General features: G+C 45.2%; 1 protein-coding gene across 1 annotated transcript in view; it reads right to left on the minus strand.

Moving 5' to 3' along the window:
* Positions 1-349: 349 nt before the first annotated feature.
* KIF6 (kinesin family member 6) overlaps positions 350-15470 on the minus strand; it is a 538059-nt gene continuing 522938 nt past the window's right edge. Inside the window, exons 20-21 of the mRNA XM_060189745.1 lie at positions 10375-10481; positions 350-1338 (exon numbers count right to left, since the gene is read on the minus strand). Coding sequence (XP_060045728.1) covers positions 1322-1338; positions 10375-10481 — 124 coding nt within the window. The 3' untranslated portion in view covers positions 350-1321. The remainder of the gene's footprint in view (positions 1339-10374; positions 10482-15470) is intronic.

The following is a 15470-nucleotide window of genomic DNA, read 5'->3' on the forward strand; positions in this document are numbered from 1 at the left end:
CAGAGGAATGGGAGAGAGTAACAGGGGGCTGCTCTAGAGCAGGTTTAGGGAAAGTCTCAACTCTGCCCCCTCCAGGGGACATTTGCCACTATTCATCTCTATGTTAACAATTCAGGGCTTCTACTTTGCTTCTGTTTCCTAATGATGTAACTGATGTGTGGGTTAGAGCAGTTCTATGGGCCTGACAGCTTTGAAATGTTTATTTTTTTGTCTTCTTTGGCACCATCCTTTTACCCAGTCCTCAAAAGAGGGGGGTGGGAAGTGGGAAGCCAATTATATGGTCTTCCTTTCTCTCTCTCTCCCCCCAGGGGGTGAGGTGCTCTGTTTATAGGGCAGAGATGACAGGAGGAGTGGACAAGCCTTTTATTCAGTCAGCTACTCTTCAGCTACTGCTGTCCCCCAACCCCGCCACTCCCATTCTCCAGTTGTGCCTGGCCTGGTATCTTGCTGCTACCCCCAAATGTAGGGCGGGTGGCAAGTCTCTGGAGGAGAGACTCTACCTTGTTCGCCCTTGGTTGCATCTTATCTTTATCAGGGAGCCGGGACCTGGCATGCTGAGAGGGATTAGGGAGACAGACAATACCCTGGGTAGATTCTCCCCTGTGGGAGTGGGGTGTTTCAACTCCAATTCTGCAGAGCCCCAGATGACTGGGGGAGGGAGTGAGGCAGAAGGTAGCCAAGCTGCCCCTCCCAAGCTCTCCGCAGAGCTCCCAGGAGCTGATCACTACTGTCTCAGTGCTAAAATGTCCTTAGATCTTGCTCCCTGGGGAAATAGTGCTGCCTGTGGGTCATGAGAGCCATGAAGGGGATGGTGGGAAGTGTGGTTCGGGGGATGGGGTACGGTATTAAGATGCTCTGCATTCTATTACCTCATGTTTGGCTCCAAACTGCCTGGCATGTCCCAACCATCCTGGGCAGCTATCACCAATTATCATTGCCCCTGAATTCCAGAAGTGCAAGCTTTTCCTTCCTACTGTTTTATGATGGTGATATTTCATAATCACAAAGGTTTATAACCATCTCTGTGAGACATCACTCTAAGAGCAAGCTGAAGCTCTTGACCTGTCCCTAGCACCCTGGTATCACCAGGCCCCCGCACTCCTCCCCTAGCTCCACTTCCAAGGATGGTGCTGCCTTAGCTTTCTTGGATGGAAAGGCAGGGCACCATCCTTGAAAAAGCACAGCTGACATCAGTGGAATCAAAGTCACTTCTCCCAGCAGCCCACAGATCAATGCCGACTCTGGGGTGAAGCAGAGGAGGCGCTTTCATCAGTGCTCTGATCTTATAGCTGCAGTGTAGAGCTGGGTGGTTACTGGAAATTCAGTTGCTTCCCAAACCTGAAAGGAGACAGTTCATCAGGTGGTGCAGGGCTGGAGGGCTGAGAGTGGGGTGGGGGTAAGGATGCAGACTCTGGGCTCTGGGTTCTGGTCTGTAGTAGTGAACCCCCCTCTGCCCTCAGTTTCTCGGTTCCTTGGCCTGCCTTTATTCCCTGTTTTCTGAAGGAACAGAAAGGCTTTCTGAGGGCTTTCTTTGAATTTTTCTTTCTTATTTTAGAGCTTTACTGAGTAATGGTTTACAGTATAGTCTTTTTTTTTTTTTTTTTCCACCATTCTCATCACCAAAGGTCTGTGTCTCCATCCCCACCCGAATAGATAGCTGCTATAGTTCTCCCTATGGTCTGAGATATACGTTGATTTTTTTTTTCACATTTGTATGTTCAATTCTCTATACTCTGCATATGAGTGAAACCATTTTGTAGTTGTTCTTTACCTCTTAACTTACTTTACTAAGCACTGTCTTCTCTGATTCCATCCACTTTATTATTTTTTAATATTTTATTTATTTATTTTCCCTTTTGTTGCCCTTGTCTTTTATTATTGTTGTAGTTATTATTGTTGTTATTGATGTCATTGTTGGGTAGTACAGAGAGAAATGGAGAGAGGAGGGGAAGACAGAGAGGGGGAGGGAAAGATAGACACCTGCAGACCTGCTTCACTACCTGTGAAGCGACTCCCCTGCAGGTGGGGAGCCAGGGACTCACCGGGATCCTTATGCTGGTCCTTGTGCTTTGTGTCATGTGCGCTGAACCTGCTGAGCTACTGCTCAATCCCCTTCCATCCACTTTATCCCAAAGGACACAAAGGGCTTCCTTTGCCTTTACATTAGTTTCGTCTCTCTGAGACTCATTCTCCAGCATCGTCATTCTCGCTCCCATTTAATTCTCTGAGAGATTTTTTTGCTTGCTTTTTGCTTCCAGTATTAATTCTATTCTGAAATGGCTCCTCCTGGCTACCTCACCTCACTCTGTCTCCTCCCACTGGGTGTGGCAAAGGGCTTTCTGGGCCAGGAACCAGAGCCCTTGAGGTCTAGCCAGGACAGTCTACCAACTCATGTAGAAACTTTGGGTAAATCATGTCATCTTTTGCTCTCTCTTTCAAGTTTTAGTTTATTTTTTATTATTGGATAGAGACAGAGAGAAATTGATAGGGGAGAGGACAGAGGGAGGGAGAGAAAGAGATAGAGACAGAGAGAGACTTGAAGCCCTGCTTCACCACTTGTGAATCTTTCTCTCTGCAGTGGGGACCAGGGGATTGGGCCTGGGCCCATGTTGTAATGTGTACATTTTTTTTTTTTTTTTAAATAAGAGCACTGCTCAGCTCTGGTTTATAATGGTGTGTGTGTGGGGGGGTGTGAACCTGGGACTTTGGAGCCTCAGGCATGAGAGTCTCTTTGCACTTAACCAGATGCACCATGGTTTGGCCCATGGATCATGAGTACTGGTAGCACCTGGGAGTTTATTAAGAAGCGCAGAATTGGGGCTGGGAGATAGCTCACTGGTAGAGCACACACTCACATTATGCATGAGAACCTGGGTTTCAGCCCCCAGATCACTACAGAGCACCATGCACAGGGGAGGCTTCATAAGTATTGGAGTGGTGATGTAGTATCTCTTTTCTCTGTCTCTCTCTCCCTTTTTATCTGTAAAAAAAAAAAAGAATCCGAGAGTCGGGCAGTAGCGCAGCGGGTTAAGCGCAGGTGGCACAAAGTGCAAGGACTGGCATAAGGATCCCGGTTCGAGGCCCCAGCTCCCCACCTGCAGGGGAGTCGCTTCATAAGCAGTGAAGCAGGTCTGCAGGTGTCTATCTTTCTCTCCCCCTCTCTGTCTTCCCCTCCTCTCTCAATTTCTCTCTGTCCTATCCAATAACAATGACATCAATCATAACTATAACAATAAAACAAGGACAACAAAAGGGAATAAATAATAAATAAAAAAAATTAAAAACATTAAAAAAAGAAGAATACACCAGGAGAAGTGGAACTGTGTAGGTACAAAGTCTCAGCAAAGTCCTGGAAAGAGAGAGAGAGAGAGAGGGAGAGAAAGAGAAATTTCTCTAAGAAATGCAGAATCTGGAGCCTCACTTGGACTCATTGGACTGGAATCTGAATTTTAGCCAAACTCCCACATTAGTTGCCACATTGAAGTGTGAGATGAACTGGTATAAATGATATTCACTTAATTTGGTGGAAAATTGGATTTTGCAATTGGAAAAATTGCAAATTGGAATTTTTGGAAGATACCTCAGTGGAGTAGTGATCACAATGTTTGAAAGAAACTGCAGTGATAGGGGCCAGATGGTGGTGCACTTGGTTAAGCGCTCACATCACAGTGTGCAAGGACCCAGGTTCAAGCCCCTGGTCCCTACCCGCAGGCGGAAAAGCTTCATGAGTGGTGAAGCAGGACTACAGGTGTCTCTCGGTCTCTCTCCCTTCTCAGTTTCTCTCTGTCTTTTTAAATAAAAACACTAAAAAAAATAAAGAAGGAAAGAAAGAAAGAAAGAAAGGAAGGAAGGAAGGAAGGAAGGAAGGAAGGAAGGAAGATATTGCAGTAAGCAGAGCAATGGAGGGGTGAAGTAGCTACAGCCATGGGGACCTGGGTGTGACCTCAGTGTTGCTGAGGAACAACGGATAGCTTCCAGGATGCACTGAATGCGCCAGGTGAGTGGAGAAGGAGGTTGGAAACAATTCAAGGCTATGAATTCTTGACACTTCAGATGGAATTCCATGTGCAAGTCTCCAGACAGGTCTTGCTGTTTAATTAAACAGACCTCAGAGCCTTATTTGCAAGGCGGTCCTTGTTGTCCTGACTCTCAGGATAGGAAGGAAGACCATCAGACACACCAGAGTAGAAGGGGATGTGTTCCAATAGGCTGGATTGGTTCCCAGCTCTGCTCTGTGTTGGAAATCCCCAGGGGACCTTTAGACATCCTGATGCCCAGGCCACTCCCAGAGAGGATTATATCAATCTCAGGGATAGGCCCAGAGCTTTCCTGACACACAGCCAGTACTCAATCCCAATGCCACCATGGCTCTAGCCCAAGGACTGGGGAGGGGGAGGGCTGAGGCTGTTGATCTGCTGTTTCTTCTGCTCCAGGGATGAGCATCCATCCTGGGCCAGAGCCAGTTACTGCTGCCAGGGAAGGAGCAGAGTCTGAGCCAGCTCCCACCTTATGGTAGTCACTGTCTCCACAAACTCTCAGTTAACTGTGACTCTCAGGGGCTGGGAAGGAGCATGGCAAGCTGGGCTCAGCATGTAGCCTCTACGAGAGTTGCTCATATGCACAGCCTCCTCCCAAAGTAAAAGGTGCCACTTCAAGATCATCATCTTTGTCCTCTCCTCCACCTCCTGCTCCTTTTCTTTGCTACTAGGTGCTTTGGTACCTCTCCTCTCCTCTCCTCTCCTCTCCTCTCCTCTCCTCTCCTCTCCTCTCCTCTCCTCTCCTCTCCTCTCCTCTCCTCTCCTCCCCTCCCCTCCCCTCCCCCCCCTCCCCTCCCCTCCCCTCCCCTCCCCTTCCCTTCCTCTCTCTCTCTCTCTCTCTCTCTCTCTCTCTCTTCCTCTCTGCCTTTCACCCTCTATCTCCCTTTCTAAAAAGGTGCCACTTCTAGCTCATACCCCTCTCCCCTCTTCCTTTTCATCCACCTCTCTCTCTCTCTCTTTTCCTACCAGACCAGTGTTCGACTCTGGCTTAAAGTGGTTTTGGGAATTATACCTGGAACCTCAGAGCCTCAGGCACCAAAGTCTTTTGCGTAACCATTATACTGTCTCCCCCAGCCCTCCCTTCCTCCTTTTTTTCTTTGCTACTAGGCTTCAGGCCTGTGTGATTCTGCTGCCACCATGTACTCTTTGTTGTTTCCAAATGAAAGGCAGAGAGAGACAGAGAGAGAGAAGATACCACAGCACAGCTCCACAACTTCCCCTTTGCAGGTTGCTCCACGTTGGTTGTCCCAGGACTCAAACCTGGGTCCTCAAGGATGGTTACGTGCACTCTACTAGCTGAGCCATCTCACAGCCCCTTTAGTTTGTCCTTTACTTTATGAACCTGTTAGATTATGTAACTGTGAGTCTTTACTAGGATTCTATAACTCTGGATTTCCAGATCCTTTGGAGACCAACTGTGTCTGTAAACAAAACCTCACACCTCAGTACTGAACCTGCTCTCACCAAGAGGTTCACTTCCCTGCTAACTGCCTGGGTATGTGATCATTTACCAAGTTTATGGACATTAACTCAGGAGAGATTGTCCCCCCTGCCCACCCCCCCACCCCAGTCTCCTTGGCAAAGTTGGAATCTGGACGTGACAGACATGAGTGGAAGGCTCAGGAAGGTGAGTGGCCCAGGTCACACAGGACAAAGATGGTCCTTGTATACAGGTCTCATCTCTCCCAGCCTTGTTCTTCCCATGAACTCAGGGAGTTTCCAGAGCGAAGAAGAAAGCTGGAGGTTTTCTTGGACTGGACATGGACAGGGTTAGGGTGGGAGTAGGGCTGGGTGGGGGTGAGGGGGTGGGCACTGGGCACTCTTTGTGGTTTCTTATTTGGATAAGAGGGTGTGGGAAAAGGTCATTCTCAGGTTCCTGTCCACATGAAAACGTATCCAAACTCAAACTCAGGGATTAAGAATTTTTTTCCCCCTAAACATCCTGGGTTAATTTCATTTTCTCCAATTTTAAAGTCTTTGGCAGTTACAAACAGCAGGTTTGACACTGCAGATGACTTATACTCTCATAGGAGAGCTATACCTGTCCACATGTGCCGCTGGCAGGGATTTAAACATTGCACCACTTTGCATGAATCCTAAATCAAGTAGATTCATCCTGGTCCCAGTAAAGTCAAAGAGCCAGCGGCTCAGGCTCCTGTTAAATCACCCTCTTTGGGCTCCTGCTCCCAGGCCGAGAATCACAAATTCCCTGTAATGAGTGTTCCGAAGAAGCTCGGCTGACAGTGCCTCTGAATTAAGAGTCCAGGGAGTGCAAGGATTGTTTGCTTTGGCTGGGGGAGGTGCTGGCCCCTGCCTGCCTGTTTGCCTGCCAGCACTGCTGCTGCTGCTAAGTGGGCTGAGTGCTGCGTGGTGGGGCCTGCACCATCTGCCCTGAGCTGGCGTCAGGCGTCAGTGAGGCTGCACCTGCTGACCCTTCAGCCCCTGGCTAGCCAGAGAGGGTTCCTGTGTCACGCTGTCTTGGGTTTCCTTTGTGGTCACTGAGAGTCCAGGCTTATTTTACTTCCCTTAAGGATAAAAATAGAGTCCTTGAAGGAACTTTTGGTTGGATGGATTCTTCCAGTTGTTGTTTGTTTGGAGGACAAAGCTCCCCAGCTGCAGGGAGGGTGAGGACCCAGAGGTAGCAGTGTGGCTTTTCAAGGCACCTGACCAGGGGAGAGGGTACAGGAACCTTGGGTCATCCTGGCTCTGCTGTCTCATAACTGGGCAAGTTATTTGACTTCTGTGAGTTATTCAACTATACACTCTTGACAGTCCACACGGAAGTGCTGAGGCAGTTAAAGAGACGAATATAAATGAAGACCTGATAACTGGTAACATGCACATCTGAATGGTAAGAGTGTTCTGCCTTCCAGCTCAGCTTTGCAACATCTGGGGCTGGTGTGGGCATGAAGACACCACCCTGGGCCCATACCTTCTCTTCTGAGAGCATCTCTACTGGGTGCATAAAGGCTGAGTGCATGCAGCCAAAAATCATTGCTGACATGCTAATTTGTTGATGGGGGAAATGGCAGTTGACTTCCATGCATTTGTTCCAGAGGAGGAGGTCTCCCAGCACCAATAACTGCTCCCTCCACTTGTGCCCTGGGCACCATCTTCACTCCCTTCAGAGAGTTTTCTCCTGTAGTCTCTGTCCTCCTTTCCACATTGTCAGTTTCCTTGTTTCGACTGGGCCATTCCTTCCACTATATAAACATATCCTTGTAACCATCACAGCAGATGCAGCCCACCTCCCTCCTTTAACACTGGCCTCTTTTCTTTGCCCACTTCACAGCTAAACTCCTTGGAAGAATCAACACCACACCATAACTATGTCTTCCCATTTCATCCAATGAAGGTCCACTTCTCTCCTGCCAAGTGACTAAAGGAGCACTTGGATAGGACCAAGGTGACATGACATGCAGGATGGCCAAGTTCAAGGCCCTATCCTTGCTTTCTCAGCCTCCCAGCAGTGCTGGCCACATCCTCTTGTAGATATGCCTGGTGTCAAACTCATTTTCTTATCCACTGAGCCTCTTATCCCTTGGCTACATCTTTTTTCCCCCCCTGTATTTATGTTTTTGGTTTTTTTTTTTTTTTTTACATTTCTTTATTTGGAGATTAATGGTTCACAGTCAACAGTAAAATATAATAGTCGGTACATGTGTAGCATTTCTCAGATTTCCACATATCAATTCAACCTCCACTAAATCCTCTTCTGCCATCATGCTCCAGGACCTGACCCCTGCCCACCACCCCGAAGTCTTTTACTTTGGTGCCATACACCAAATCAGTCCGAGTTCTGCTTTGTGTTTTCTATTCTGTCCTTATTTTTCAACTTCTGCCTATGAGTGGGATCATCCCATATTCATCCTTCTCTTTCTTATCTCACTTAACGTGATTCCTTCAAGATGAGGTGAAGAAGGTGAACTCACCATTTTTAATATCTGAGTAGTAGTTCATTGTGTATATGTACCACAACTTTCTTAACCTTAGCTGCATCTTAATGTTGTTGTGGCTCTGCAATCAGCTGAAAGCATTGGGCTTGCTTCCTGAGAAGCAATTTCATCTATTTCTGTGGTTTTCCACACCATCCAGACATGAAATGCCCATGCTTCTTTTTCCAGCCCAGGCCTCCCACAGAGCACTAGGGCCTACTGCCTACAGGACAGTTTCTCTGGGACCTTGACCATTATCTGGAATTCACAGCATCCACTAGAATGTTGGACCCTCCAGTTCCTTTTAATTGATACCCATGGTTCCCTCCCTTGCTTGTTTCAGGAAATGGTACCACTGTCCTCTTTGTTGTTCAGAGCAGGAGCCCAGCAGAAGCCCTCTGGGTTCTGTTTTCTGCCTTTCAAGTCATGTCTAATCCATTTGTGAGTCCAGGCTGCCTTTGCCCTTTGCCTGGACCTTCCTGTGGTCTTCTTCCTCATCCCCTATACTGTCACTATGCCCAGAGTAAACATTTGAAAGCACCAATCAAATCACATCAAAACATGACTTTCAGCTCTTTACTGAGTTTCTACTACACTAGGAATAAAAGTTAAGTCCCTTGTCTACATGGCTTGAGTGACAAAACCTCAGCTGCCTCACTTGGCTCTCCAGCCACTCTAGCCTCCTTTCCACCTTGTGACCAAGTAAAGCTTCTTTCTCTCAATGCCTGTCCACTTTCTGTTCTTTCTTGTAACAGAAATGCTCACTCACAGAACAAAACACAGCTAATTGTGCAGCGTTCAGTCTAAAGTTCCTCTCTCTGCAGAGGCCTTCTTACACACTTGGCAATAAGTACTCTTTCCTACGTTATGTATTTTAGCCATTTCACGGCACTTGTAGTGAATCAGATGATCTTGTGTAGTTGGTGATGGGTTCATTGTCTGCCTCCTCCCAGAATGCCAAGTGGTTGGCTCTATCTGGGTCTCTGCTATGACCTTATCACTCCTACAGCCCTTGACACACAGAAGGTGCCCAATACACACAGTACCCATTCACTGATTGGCTGTGCAGCACTACCCAGAGTCTGATACATAGCATCAGAGTAGATGGGGGTTAGATGCAACCTGGAGATCATTGCATATAAATTCAGTATTTCCTTTTAAATGTTTTATTCTTTAAACATTACTATTATTTGTTCTTTTCCCTTGCCTGTATATGAGTGATTTCATAACTCTAGGGCTGACTTTTTCTCCCCATCCAGATAGAGGGAGAGACAGTGAGAGAGCATCCAGTTCCTCCCTGGTGTGTGTGAGGGCTCTGCGGCAAATGCCACCCTTGGCTGAAATGCTCCATCCCAGGCCAAGTCTACACTGTTGAAATGATAGAGGGCTGGTGGTATGATGTTGCATGCAAGTCTTCCTGGGCATTACAGGAGCCAACTTTGCTGCTTCATCTGTCTGAGAACCTTGTGAATTGTGAAAGCAGTTTAAGGTCTTTGGTAGCCATTCAAAAATATTACTTATTAGATACAGACAAAGAGAAGCTGAGAGAGGAGTGAGATATAGAGAGGGAGAGAGAGACACACACCTGCAGCACTGCTTCATTACTTATAAAACGTCCCCCCTACAGATGGGGACTGGGGGCTTGACACCGGGTCATTGTGCATTTTTACATGCACACTCAACAAGGTATGCAACACCTATCCCAACCCCTTCCCCTCCCGTAGCCTTTGGATGATGGGGACATGCTAAGACTAAAAGCAAGACTGGGGAGAGGGGCTCATCCCTGAAGGTGTCTGAGGAGAAGGACTAGAAGAGAAGGCCTGTCCACAAAAGATGGGCAGTCTCCAAGAGGAAGAGGCAGGTAGGTCAGTGGCAGGGGCCAGGAAGGGCCTTCTCACCCTCTTCCTGTAGTCTGACACACCACATATTTCTTCTGTAGCTCTTACATTGTCCCTGGGCCTGGGCCTTCAAGTGGTGTTTACATCTCTAACTTGCTGGCAAGCACTGTGCAGCAGGGGTTGGGAACTCAAAATGTTACCAAACTATCACTCAACGCCTTCCTGTTTAGAGGGGGTTCTGAGCAGAAGGAGCTGCCTTTGGGGATGACAGGAAAGGAGTGGAAGATGCGGAAGAAGGGGAGGCTTGCTGTTAACAAAGCAAGGGGCACCTGGCTCACCACCCCCTACACCTGTCCTGGTGGAGTTTCTCTAGAAATACGCAAGAACCAGGTGCACGTGAAGTAACAGTAAAGCAGTCCAGGGACTGTGAGACATGCAGGGAGTGTGCCATACTTCTCACTTCCCTGCTAGCTCTAGCAGCCCCCTGCCACTTCCCCCAAGTGACAGTGAACAGAATGGGGTGTCCTGTGGCTCCATGGGAACCACCTAGGACGATGCACTTACATTTCCTCTGCAGGACGTTTTGTCTGGCCTTGATGAATGCCAGGATGTCGGAGTCTGTCTGTCTGTCCCCGGTAAGAGGGATGGATGATGCTGGCCTGTCAGGGGCACTGGGGACAAACACACATCAGGCTTTACTGTACCTTTCATTTGGACCCAAAAAGCAGTTTTTCATTTCCAGTGAGTGTGGTGTGTCTCTATGTAGGGGTCATAGCAGGTCATACACACACACACACACACACACACACACACACACACACACACGCTATATCCTCCCCTGGCTTGAGCCATTTCTTGACTTCTCCTCACTCTTGAAATGCATTTTAAGCACCCTCCTTGTGTTATCTGACCCTTGGGCTGTGGGCACTTGACTTCTATGTGTTACTCAAATATGCCAAGTTCTTTCTGGCCAAAGATCTTTTGTCTTTGTTGTCCCCCCTGCTTTAACAAAAGCAAAGTCATTTTACCCCTGGAGCACTGCTCAGCTCTGGCTTATAATGGTGCTGGGGGCTGAGGTTTGAACCTGGAACAGCAGTGCTTCAGACATGAAAGTCTTTTTGCATAATATCTATTAAGCTATCTCCCCAGCCCCAAACCACTTTTAATGACAGAATATGCTTTAGGCTCTCTTTGTTGCCTACCTCTTTTCCCACTACCTCTCTCTTGCTCCTCCCTCAGTTTACCCAAGGCCATCCTACCAAAGGTCTAATGATCTCTTTCTGAACCTGGTAAGATGATACTATCCTTTAAGAAGCTGTCCCAGTGCACCCTTATCCCACCTCCACCCCATGGCTTAACTAGTTGTTTTTAAGGTGAAGATAACAATTCTCTCCTCTCTTTCTTGTTGGCTCCAAGACCTTGTATATATATGATTCCATAGCTCCTGGACCAACATTTTCTCCTCCTCTTTCTCCTTCTTCTCTCTCCCCTCCTCTTCTTTCTCCTTCTTCCTCCTCCTCCTCCTCTCTTTCTCTCTCTCTTTTTTAATTTTTACTGCCACCAGGGTTATTGCTGGGGTTTGGTGCTAACACTACAAATCCACAATTCCTAGTGGGCATTTTTTTTTGTTGTTGTTGGATAGAACAGAGTGAAATTGAGAGAGGAGGAGGAGGAGGAGGAGAAGGAGGAGAGAGAGAGAGAGAATACATGCACAGCATGTATGTACACAAATGTACGCATACACACACATGCAGAGAGTTAGAGAGAGAGAGAGATAACTAGATAGATACCACAACACTGCTCTACCCTCTGAAGAGCCTTCCCTGGTGCTATGGTGTTCCCATGTAGGGACCAGAGCCCGAGCCTGGAGTCTCATACTTGGTGAGACCCAAACCCTACCAGGTGAGCTATCTCCCAATCCTTTCTCTCTCTCTTTAAAACTAGAATCATCAATAATTTTTAAAATAATTTTATTTATTTTCCCTTTTGTTGCTCTTGTTATTGTTGTTGTAGTTATTATTGTTGTTATTGATGTCGTCATTGTTAGATAGGACAGAGAGAAATGGAGAGAGGAGGGGAAGATAGAGAGGGGGAGATAAAGATAGACACCTGGAGAGTTTCTGGAAGATGGTGGACTGAGAAGCTGCTAGTGGCTTGAGCTCCGACCACATCGACTGGAAACGGTAGAATTTTCTGCCTTTAGTAGGCCAGTCAATAAGGGGTCCTAGCGGTGACACCAAGGAGGTGACTATAACTTAATTTGGGTTAAAAAATAGAGTAAAAAGAAAGGGAAAAAATTTTTCTTTTAAATTATTATTCCCGAAGCGCACCCCCTCCCCCCCCCATAACCAGTCCCTGGGGACCAGAGATCTGCTCAGAGCAGGCTCCCCTGCTGAGCTTCTTTCTTTACCAAGATTCCTGTCCCACCAGGGGGTGTCATTCATTCTAAGTCTATTCTCTTCTGAAACCTTTGGCCTTTTTTCTTTCTAAGTAGCCAACCAACTGCCTCTGCTCAGAGGGCCTGAGGCAATCTGAAGCCATCCAAGCTTCAGGACGGGTTTTTCACTCTGTTCTATTTTATTATCAATACAAGATAAACGCATACCCCTTTCCCCCTCTCCTTCCGGTTGACCAGAATTAACTCTTAGTGTATTTTCCATTGCTAGGGGACCGAGTGTCTTATTCACTGCTAAAATAATTTGTCTCACTTTTCCTACCACCCTTACCCATTCTCTCCCTCCCCCCAACATAGCTAATTAAATAGTAATAAATAAATAACTCTTTCCTTTCACTGCTCTTTTATTACTGTTCTTTTTCTTATCTTTTCTTTTTTCTCTCTCTCTTTTTTCTTCTTTTTCTCATTCTTGTCATCCTTTCTTCCTTCCTCCTTCAGCTTTCTGAATTCACTGATACACATTTGGGAATTATTTTGGGGAAGAAATCTGACTCAGAGTGGACTCTCTCTGCGTGTATCTCTGCTCAACTTTCCTTTCTCCCTTAGCTACCCCTAGAATATACAGTGGATAGTAGATTTGCATAACTGTCTATTCCTGCTATTCTTGTCTAGTCCTGAGGTGTTTTTTTTTTTTTCTTTCTTAACAATCAGCTGCCTATGCTGAGGAGGCTTGAGGCAATCTGGGACAGGGTTTTTTTCCCTGCTCTATCTTATTATTAATATTATATAAAGGCATATCTCTTCCCCCCCTCCTTTAGGTTGACCAGAATTAACTCTTAGGGTATCTTTCATTGCTAGGGTAGGGGCATCTTATCTATTGAGAGAGGAACTTGTCTCATTACTCCTAATTCCTCTACAGACTCTCCCCTTCTTCCTCTTCCTAATTAAAAAAAATAAAAAAATAAAAAATAATAATAAAGTAATCAATTAAAAAATCTTTACTTTCACTGCTCTTTAATTACAGCTCTTTTTCTTCTCTTTTCTCTCTCTTGTTTCTCTTTTTTTTTATCTTGTAATACATTTCTTCCTTCTTTCTTCTTTGTTTTTCTGAATTTGTGAATTAATTTGGGGAAGAAATCTGAATCAGAGTGGACTCTCTATGTGTGTATCTCTGCTCTACTTCCCTTTCCCCTCTTGCTACCCCTAGAATATACAGTGGATAGTAGATTTGCATAACTGTCTATTCTTGCTATCCCTTCTTTCCTTTCTCTTTCTTCTTCACTTGGACTTGGTTACTATTTTTTCATGGTCTGGAGACATTGTTTGGCTAACTGGTAGTGAGTAAACTGCTTCAATACTTGCTTCAGTTGCTGTTGTAATTACTGAGGTTAGAGATTGCATTTGTCATAAAGGTATTTAGTACAGTGTTGCTTGTACTCAAGACACAACAACTGAGGAACAACAGAACATAAAAATAAGAAACACATAAGTCAAAAAAATGGATAGATCAAAAACAAATAAAACTGCTACTCCAGTGAATGAAGACAAGAGCCCAGAAGAAACTACAAATCAGCCAGAAGTAACCATAGTTAAGAAAAGTATGCAAGCAATAATAAACTTATTAATCACAGAAATGAAAACAACATTGGAGGAACAGAATGGCAGTATTAGGGAAACAACAGTTGAGACCCCCAAGGAAAATACTGCTTATCTTGAGGCAATTAGAGAACTGAAAGCTGAAATAGCTGTAATGAAGAAAGAAGCTGAGGCAAGGGAAAGCAGACTAACAGAAGCAGAAAACAGAATTAGTCAGACAGAGGATGAGTTAGAGAAAACTAAGAAAGAGGTGAAAGAGCTCAAAAAGAGACTGAGAGACACTGAAAACAACAACAGAGACATATGGTATGATCTCAATAGAAGTAACATTCATATAATTGGCCTGCCAGAGGAAGAAAGAGAGGAAGGGGAAGCAAACATTCTAGAGGAAATAATAGAAGAAAACAGCCCAGACCTGAATAACAGAAAGGACATCAAGATTCAAGAGGCCCAGAGAGTACCAAACAGAATCAACCCAGACCTGAAGACACCAAGACACATCATAGTCACAATGAGAAGGAGTAAGGATAAAGAAAGGATCCTAAAGGCTGCAAGAGAGAAACAAAAAGTCACATACAGGGGAAAACCCATAAGATTATCTGCAGACTTCTCCACTCAAACTCTAAAAGCCATAAGAGAATGGCAAGATATCTATCGATCCCTGAATGAAAAAGGGTTTTCAACCAAGGATAATATATCCTGCTAGACTTTCATTCAAACTAGATGGAGGGATCAAAACCTTCTTAGACAAACAACAGTTAAAGGAGGCAACCATCACCAAACCAGCCCTGAAAGAGGTTCTAAAAGACCTCTTATAAACAAGAATATCACTATAATACTTGCAATATATCAGAGCAAACAACAAAAAAAACTTTTTTTGAACAATGGCATTACAATACATTAAATCCATAATATCATTAATGTCAATGGCTTAAACTCACCCATTAAAAGGCACAGAGTGGGGGTTGGGGGGATGGATCTGAAAATATAATCCAACCATATGCTGCTTGCAAGAATCCCATCTGTCACAACAAGATAAACACAGACTTAAAGTGAAAGGATGGAAAACTATCATACAGACTAATGGACCACAAAATAAGGCAGGAACAGCCATTCTCATCTCAGACACAATATATTTTAAATTAAATAAAGTAATAAAAGATAGGCAAGGACATTACATAATTATTACAGGATCAATCAGCCAAGAAGACTTAACAATTATTAACATCTATGCACCCAATGAGGGACCATCTAAATACATCAAGCACCTACTGAAAGAATTTCAAAAATAAATCAATAGTAATACAATAATAGTGGGAGACTTCAATACCCCACTCTCACACTTAGAAAGATCAACAGAACAGAGAATCAACAAAGATACAAGAGAATTAAATGAAGAGATTGACAGACTAGACCTCTTGGACATTTTCAGAGTCCTTCACCCCAAAAAACTGGAATACACCTTCTTTTCAAATCCACATAACACATACTCAAGGATAGACCACATGTTAGGCCACAAAGACAGCATCAATAAATTCAAGAGCATCGAAATCATCCCAAGTATCTTCTCAGACCATAGCGGAGTAAAACTAACATTTAACAACAAACAGAAAATTATTAAAAGTCACAGAATTTGGAAACTAAACAACATACACCTTAAGAACCACTG

The sequence above is a fragment of the Erinaceus europaeus genome, chromosome 4 (assembly GCF_950295315.1).
Source record: "Erinaceus europaeus chromosome 4, mEriEur2.1, whole genome shotgun sequence".
Taxonomy (NCBI): Eukaryota; Metazoa; Chordata; class Mammalia; order Eulipotyphla; family Erinaceidae; genus Erinaceus; species Erinaceus europaeus.